The sequence below is a fragment of the Emys orbicularis genome, chromosome 22, assembly GCF_028017835.1.
Source record: "Emys orbicularis isolate rEmyOrb1 chromosome 22, rEmyOrb1.hap1, whole genome shotgun sequence".
In the NCBI taxonomy this organism is placed as follows: domain Eukaryota; kingdom Metazoa; phylum Chordata; order Testudines; family Emydidae; genus Emys; species Emys orbicularis.
In genome coordinates, this window is record NC_088704.1 from 12,861,375 (window position 1) to 12,869,434 (window position 8,060).

General features: G+C 41.6%; 1 protein-coding gene across 3 annotated transcripts in view; it reads right to left on the reverse strand.

Moving 5' to 3' along the window:
• Window positions 1-6,448, reverse strand: part of KIF1B (kinesin family member 1B) — a 128,022-nt gene extending 121,574 nt beyond the window's left edge. For all 3 annotated transcript variants that reach the window (XM_065421333.1, XM_065421332.1, XM_065421334.1), the window contains exon 1: window positions 6,343-6,448. In XM_065421333.1, coding sequence (XP_065277405.1) covers window positions 6,343-6,448 — 106 coding nt within the window. The remainder of the gene's footprint in view (window positions 1-6,342) is intronic.
• Between the last annotated feature and the right edge of the window lie 1,612 nt (window positions 6,449-8,060).

Below are 8,060 nucleotides of genomic sequence, written 5' to 3' on the forward strand. Positions count from 1 at the left end.
CTTAATGCAGTGAGCACATGACTTGAGCTGGACTGCAGGATTTCAGTCTTTCTATAACATATTTCAGTTCTGAAAAGATGATTCATTCACACAATTCCTTAAATACACAGTATTATATTTGTGTTAACTTATTCCTGCAGTCCCTGTGCATCACCAGCGCCAAACAAAATTCACACTATAGGCTAGCATATTAAGAGAGAAAAAACTTAATGCACAGCTACAAAAAATGCATTTGCTAAATATGTTCACAGAACGGATTTGAAAATTCCCATGGTACTTTCTACCTACCCTTTTCAGATACAAAATAAACTCCATCTTGGCTACTCATGATAATTAAAATCCCTCAGCACTTTCTGCAAGAGTAAGTATATCATCCTCAGCATCTTGCAGCTTTAGGTGGATATATGGTATTCTTTATTTGTCTGTACCTATCGCATAGTTTTGCTATGTGCTGTTAAGCAATTGCCATGGAATAGCTCTTTCACTGGTTGGTGAAGTGATTTCTATGAATACACATAACATCTGTAGGTATTATATGAATACGAGTTATTCACCATTATAATTATAAAAAAAATGGTTAATATCAGATTTCCAATGGTTTAAACATACTGCTCTAACACTGACCCTAGAACACAACTTACTAGACAAGGTCTCAGGTCCAAAGCACTTACTGGCAATCAAGTTGCATCTAGAAAAGTTTATTTAAGGTGCTCAGAAGTTTCTAGAAAGCAAAATAGAAACTAGCCAGTTTACTCATTTAAAAAAACCAAACAAAACAAAAACCAAACATTCCCCAGCCCCCAATTATTAGAAGTTCTTTAATTATACATCCTGGGTTCAAGTCCCTAGTATGAAACAAGCTATTTCAGCATTTTTAAATATATGTTTGAAGGGACCAGTCAGTAGGACTACCAGTATTTTTATTATTTAAACCTGTAAGCCCTAACCACGGTTGATTGGGGATCTATTAAGCGAATCACTGTACAAAACACACAGGACAGTAAAACAATGCAAACACTTTGGGGGAAGGAAATCTTAATTAACACCACAAAAGAGGCACAGAGGTAAAGTGACTTGCCCAGAGTCACAGCAGGTCAGTGGCTGAACTGGGAATAGAACCCAAGTCTGATTCCCAGTTAGTGCCCTATCCAGTGAAGCATGCTTCCGCTACAGTTTCATATTTCTGTGTCACTTGTACTATGAATGCATATCAAAAGCCTTATAAAATTTAAGATTCAGTTACCTCTACAATTAGAGGGCAGTATTTTTTTTAAAGGTCTGTTACTTGTGTTTTTAGCAACTTTATAGAAACATTTTACAAATCTAGTTTGGTTTTCACTATTTATGCTATTTACTTAAATTCACTCAGCCTGAACAGTGAAACTGAACTGAAACAAACAAGAGAACCCATTTTTTGTTTTAAATGTATTAGCACAATGTAGTTGCATTTCCAACACCGAATCAAGAACAGGATAAATACCAAATACTTTCATTGACATTTTAAAATAATTTGTGAACGTATTTGCTCATACTGTATTTTGTGAAGACTTATTGTATGAATTAATTTTGGGGTCTGAACTACTAGCATCCCGTTTCTAAAAATTTTTTTGGATACTTTTGAAATGATATTTTCAAGCAGGCATTCAAGCTATTACATATAAAACTTGACTTTTCATAGTTGGAATTTTTTCCCATTTCCAGTGCTTTTGTTTGCCTCTTACACCAAGATCACTGACTTGTCACTTGGAGTGGGCCAGTCTTGCTGACAACTCCTTCACACCACCCTGCATGACTCAAATTCATATTAAGAGAAACATATGACAAACCACACGTTCTTTAGAACTCAATCAAGAGAGACCAGCACCACATCCACGCTCTCCCAAACCACTACTTCAAAATGTATTATAACATTCAAATAGAAGTGTGATATTTGAGGGTGGGAGTGGGGAGGTTACTAAAATAGTTATACTAATACAACTCCTAGTGTGGATCTAAGTTCCCTCTAAGCTGTGCAGCTGCCTATTAAGCCCCATGCAGGGGCTCAGGGCTGCGGCCAGGGGAGAGGGGACCCTCCCCGCCAGCCCCAGCGAGGACCTGCCATGTCTGGGGTAGGGGGCCCCTCCCCACCGGCCTCTGGGGGGCAGGGACTGACTGCCATGCCGGGAGGGGGGGTGAGAACTCTGGGCTCCAGCAGCAGGGGTGGGGCTTTGGGCAGAAGGAGTGGTCCAGGCCAGGGGCTAGCCTCCCCGAGCCTGGGGTTCACCCGCTGCCCATGAGGTTATGCTTAATCTCACTGGGATTCTCTCTCTAGGTAGCAAAACCAACAACACTGCTGGGCACTGACTAGCAGAAAGTTTAACAGCCATAGAAGCCAGCCTATACATCCTGCAGTTACAAAGGCACTATAGCAAACAACAACCCTGGTTGCCATTACAACATTTAAAAGATGTTTCAAGGAATTTGGGGTAGAGTTTTTCTTAATTTTCACTTGCCTAAAAAGCAGATAATGAAGATGGGGATTGATTATCACTGGTATCTTTGCTACTTGCTACCCTGCATTTCTATAGGATCATCAGGTGAAAGGAGAAAAGTGCTTTAACGTGGCTGTCTAGTCATGGCACCAGCCTCCACGAGGTGAATGGCTCCCAGCGCTGGTGCACTGTCTACACTGGCACTTTACAGCACTGAAACTTGCAGCACTCGGGATTTGTTTTTTCACACCCCTGAGCGAGAAAGTTGCAGCACTGTAAAGTGCCAGTGTAGACAAGCCCTTAGACAGGCTCCCTATCTGCACCATTTAAGGAGATGTTTAAAAAATCAAGCTTGAACACCATTTAAATTGTACAGCCTATCACTGGCTTGCCCAACTAGCATAGGTAGGGTGGGACCATGTGAGAAATACAGGAGAACCTCAGAGTTACGAACTGACCAGTCAACAACACACCTCATTTGAAACTGGAAGAACGCAATTTGGCAGCAGCAGAGACAAAAAAGCAAATACAGTACAGTACTGTGTTAAATGTAAACTACTAAAAAAATAAAAGGAAAATTTAAAAAAGAGATTTGACAAGGAAACTGTTCCTTGCTTGCTTAATTTAAATTAAGATGGTTAAAAACAGCGTTTTTCTTCTGCATAATAAAATTTCAAAGCTGTATTAAGTCAATGTTCAGTTGTAAACTTTTGAAAGAACCACCATAACGTTTTGTTCAGAGTTACAAACAATTCAGAGTTATGAACAACCTGCATTCCTGAAGTGTTTGTTACTGAGGTTCTACTACTGTATGTAGAAAAAAATCAGATACCAGGAGAGATTCTTACCTAAACTACAGGACTTGTATGGCATTCTTTGTTCCCTAGAGAGAAGATGTGTTGGGTAATAGTTTTTATTGGACCAACTTCTGCTGGTGAGAGAGAAAAGCTTTCAAGCTTACATAGAGCTCTTCTTCGGACACTAGCCAGAGAGAAATGCGAGTTTAAACTAAGCTTATGCCCTTTTCTGAATTCATTTTTTTAAGACAGTACAAGCCAAGCCTAACTATTACAATTATTTTATGTCAGTGTAAGCAGCCTTGGACAGGTTAAGTGACTTGCACAAAGTCAAAATGAGTCCGTGACAGCCAGGAATAGAACCCAGAAGTCCTAAATCTGTGTCCGCAGATCTAATGTCTAGGCCAGGGGTAGGCAACCTATGGCACGCGTGCTGCCTTCGGCACGCGAGCTGATTTTCAGTGGCACTCACACTGCCTTGGTCCTGGCCACCAGTCTGGGGGGCTCTGCATTTTAATTTAATTTTAAATGAAGCTTCTTAAACATTTTAAAAACCTTATTTACTTTACATACAACAATAGTTTAGTTATATATTATAGACTTATAGAAAGAGACCTTCTAAAAACTTTAAAATGTATTAGTGGCACGCGAAACCTTAAATTAGAGTGAATAAATGAAGACTCGGCATATCACTTCTGAAAGGTTGCTGACCCCTGGTCTAGGCCATCTGCACACAAGAGGAAAACCCTAACTTCAAATTGGATACAGTCAGACCAAAGCCTCCTATAGACTCTTCAGCGAGTAACAGGTTTCAGAATGGTAGCTGTGTTAGTCTGTATCAGCAAAAAGAACGAGGAGTACTTGTGGCACCTGAGAGACTAAATAAATTGGTTAGTCTCTAAGGTGCCACAAGTACTCCTCATTCTTTTCAGCGAGTAAGCGCAGCAGGACGTGTCATTCCTCCATCCCATTTCTTTTCCCCACATTTTATTATCTTGAAAACCTGTTATTTTCATTTAAGAAAATTCCTGTTTCCCCCCCCTCTAGATTCCTGACATATTTTCCTTCTACTGTGAAGATTGGGTGGGAGGGGGAGGAAAGTGAGAGAGAGAGAGAGAATTAGCTCTCAGATTCAAACAGCAAGGACTCCAGAGCCATTGCAATTTAAGACTCCTTTCCCACAGTCTTTAGATGGCTTTGGTGATTTAAACCTGATCATCTCAGCCAACTTGTATCTATGCCATGAGACCCAGGGCAAATCTACACTACAATGCTACTTTGGCGCAGCTGTGGCACGTCTGGTGAAGATGTGCTATGCCGACGGGAGACCGCTCTCCTGTCGGCATAATTACTCCACCTCAGTAAGAAGCGGAAGCTATGTCAGTGGGAGAGCATCTCCTGCCGACATAGCGCTGGTGTGGACAGTGTGAAACTTGTGTTGCTTGGGGGGGGGGGGGGGGGGGGGGGGGGGGGGGGGGGAGGAATGGATTTTTCATACCCCTGAGCAATGTAAGTTATATCAACTTAGGCTAGTGTAGACCTGCCCCTAGAAACAGAAGGCTTCAGATTATACCATTCTCAGAGGGGGAAAAACACAGCAGAAAGCTACGAAGGAACTGCTAGCTATGTTAGAAAAAGCGGGGGATTTCTTCCAGTTTTCCTTTTAACTTTGACTCAGTTTATTGGAGCCTTCTATTAATGACATTGTATTACCATGCCCAGGCATTCAGCAAGTGGACCTAGTGCCAGTACCACGTCACATAAACTGGCAGACAGTCTGCCAGAAATATGCCAGGCACCCTTGTCACTGGACCATAAGCAAGACATTTCCACACAGATCTAGGGTATGTCTACACTACCCGCTGGATCGGCGGGCAGCGATCGATCCAGCGAGGATTGATTTATCGCGTCTAGACTAGACGTGATAAATCAATCCCTGAGCGCTCTCCCGCGAATCCTGTACTCCAGCGCCATGAGAGGTACAAGCAGAGTTAAAGGGGGAGCAGCAGCAGTCAACTCACCGCGGTGAAGACACCATGGTAAGTCGATCTAAGTACGTCGACTTCAGCTACATTAATCACATAGCTGAAGTTGTGTAACTTAGATCGATCCCCCCCAGTGTAGACCAGGGCTTAGGCTCTCATACATGGCCCATCTCTTTTGGTGATGTCACAACCATTATCATAAGAATAGACTGATGTCACAAACAGATTTAACACTTCAGTGCAGGATCAGTCTGAAGGAGAAGCTCAGCTCAAAAGGAGGGAGAGCCAAAGTTACTGAATATTAATTACTGGTTACCTAAACACAAGCAAATAGCATCAAAGTAAATGGTGTATGTTTATTTCTGTTGTTACCCAATAATATAATGTTGGACTGTCTGCCCCAAGGAACACAAAGGCAGGGAAGCAGCCAGTATTCAGAGAAAGTTGGCTGAAAATTAAAAGCTACATAAAAAAAGAGTGGGTTTATGTTTTTGTTTTTGTTTACGTTTTGTGAACAGCTCCCCCTTTGTCTCCCAACTACCTGTCCCTCCAACTCTGGGCCTCCTCAGTCAGACCACCATGAAGGAGAACCCCAGGGGGAAGATGGTCCCGGAGGCTAAAACTATCCCAACTCCAAGTAACACCTCATTTGATTAACTGACTCAAAACAGTACTCTGTTAAAGAACACTAGGGAACCTATAGTGTGCACAAGGAGAGCCTACATGAACCAATTAATGTCAAACATTAGGGCACTTTAGAAATCACACCCCCATAGCACAAATTACTCAACCGTGTGGACAAGCCTTAACACTCACTTCAACATCATATTCCTCCCCCATAGCCCTCAGTTCACCACCAGCTAACATTACCTGCCGCAAAAATCAAGATACCCAGGATTCAGCCTTCTCTAGTCAAATACAAAAATAATGAAGTTACCCATAAGAGGCTTGCAAGAGGAAGAAGCTTCCCTAAAAGGGTAATTCCAGATGCTGTAATGTGCACAGTGGTCAGTTAATTTTGATCAAAGAAGGGGACAAAGGAGTGGAACTGGGAGAGGTAGATTCCATTAGGGGTCAGAATGAACTTACTGGTTGAGTTGCCTTGCATCTGGATGATGCATTTCGATTCTTTGCTGGTCTCTCTGGAATTGAAGGGCCTGACCCGGACAGCCACCTTCACAGAAGCTCCTGACATTTTGATGTCTTATAGTGTTGAGTCCAGAAATCAGATGCAAAGGTTTTTTTTTTCCTTTTTATGATCTCTTGGAGTTTTCTATAAAGAAAGTGAGATTCAGTTACTTTAAAAATACAATCTAAACAGATTACATTAATGGATGGGGAAGGGAAGCCTAACACATCACAAGTTTTTATGTCTATTCAGAGAATCCAGAGCTAGAGATATCCCCATCATGCTCCTAGTCAATGCCTATGTCACCCAATGCAGACTGCTCTTGAAGTGAGCAAATAAGTGTTTTCACTCCTTGCCTCCCTTCCCAGAAAGAGTGGAGACTAGCACTACTCGCATCTCTTGCTCTGCCCATAGCATCAGAGAAAAGGACCCCAGGTCTTTGTGCCATTTACTCATTTCACTGGCACACAGAAGCTTGGAGAACAGTGCAAACACCTAAGGATTTCCTCAGTTCAAAGTAAATAAAAATCTTAGGTTACTGCTTGCACATCTAGTGACCTTCAAGGACACTACTCTACAGAGAAACAAAGAGAGACTGTTGCCTTTCAAAGAGATTTCCGCCTAAAATTTCTACCTCATCAGATGTCAACCAATATACTCATCTGCTCAAATCACAATAAAAATACTTATGGCTCAAGTCCCGTCACATCCAAATGATTGAGCACTTTTAGGGCACAAAACAATGCACTGCATCCAGTTCTAAACCAGGAGGCAAGTCCACTCCAGACAACTGCAGACCAGTACACTCTGGAACCTTTGACATCTCTCCTCAAGTACTATTTTATTAAACAAGTAAATGTATATTAAACAGACATCTGCCAAGGCTGGGTCTGTGCTGGATATAGCTCTGTAAGTGTGGCTATATGGGTCACAACACCCAGAAATTGATCCCATAGTTAACTAAACTCTGACTCTCCAATGAAAGAGCATTTTTAATCCAGGTTTGGACCAGGAAGGAAAAAAAGTACAAAAGTAATTCACCAGCTGGTTTAAAAAAAAAAAGTCTTAGGCATAGCCTAATTCATTCTATGATATTTTTACATGGCACAGACAGATTTAATTAAAATTGCATTACTTCACCTCACTAATGGCAGAGGATGACATTGCATCACAATGAGGGAAAGGTTGTCTCATCCCAGAAAACAGGACAAGTTATTTAACAAGGATGTTCCTCCTCAACAGTTTATCAAGGTAGCTAACCAGGTGATTGTTACAATTTTAGTTGTCTACTGTAATCAAGGACATGCAACTGGGTAACAATGTAACTAATAAGGTGACAGAACGTGACAAGTCACAGATATGCACAGGGTTGATACCTCCTTCTCAATTGCTGCTAAGAAGCAGAATTTAAAGCAAGTCTCAGGAAAACCTCTTCCACAGAGTAAAGGCTAATACAACCAGAGCAACTCTGAATGACCTATGATGATCTGCAGAGTGATGCAGATTCTGCATTTCACATACAGCAGATTACCCTAACCAGATGGTTATTCACTGTAGTCCAACACTACAGAACATTCCCTGCATGGCAGGTAGCAACAAACATAGGAGTTTGTCACCATTCCTTATCTGAATATCAGAGGACCTTTTTTTTTTTTTTTAATATAACCCCCCCCACACA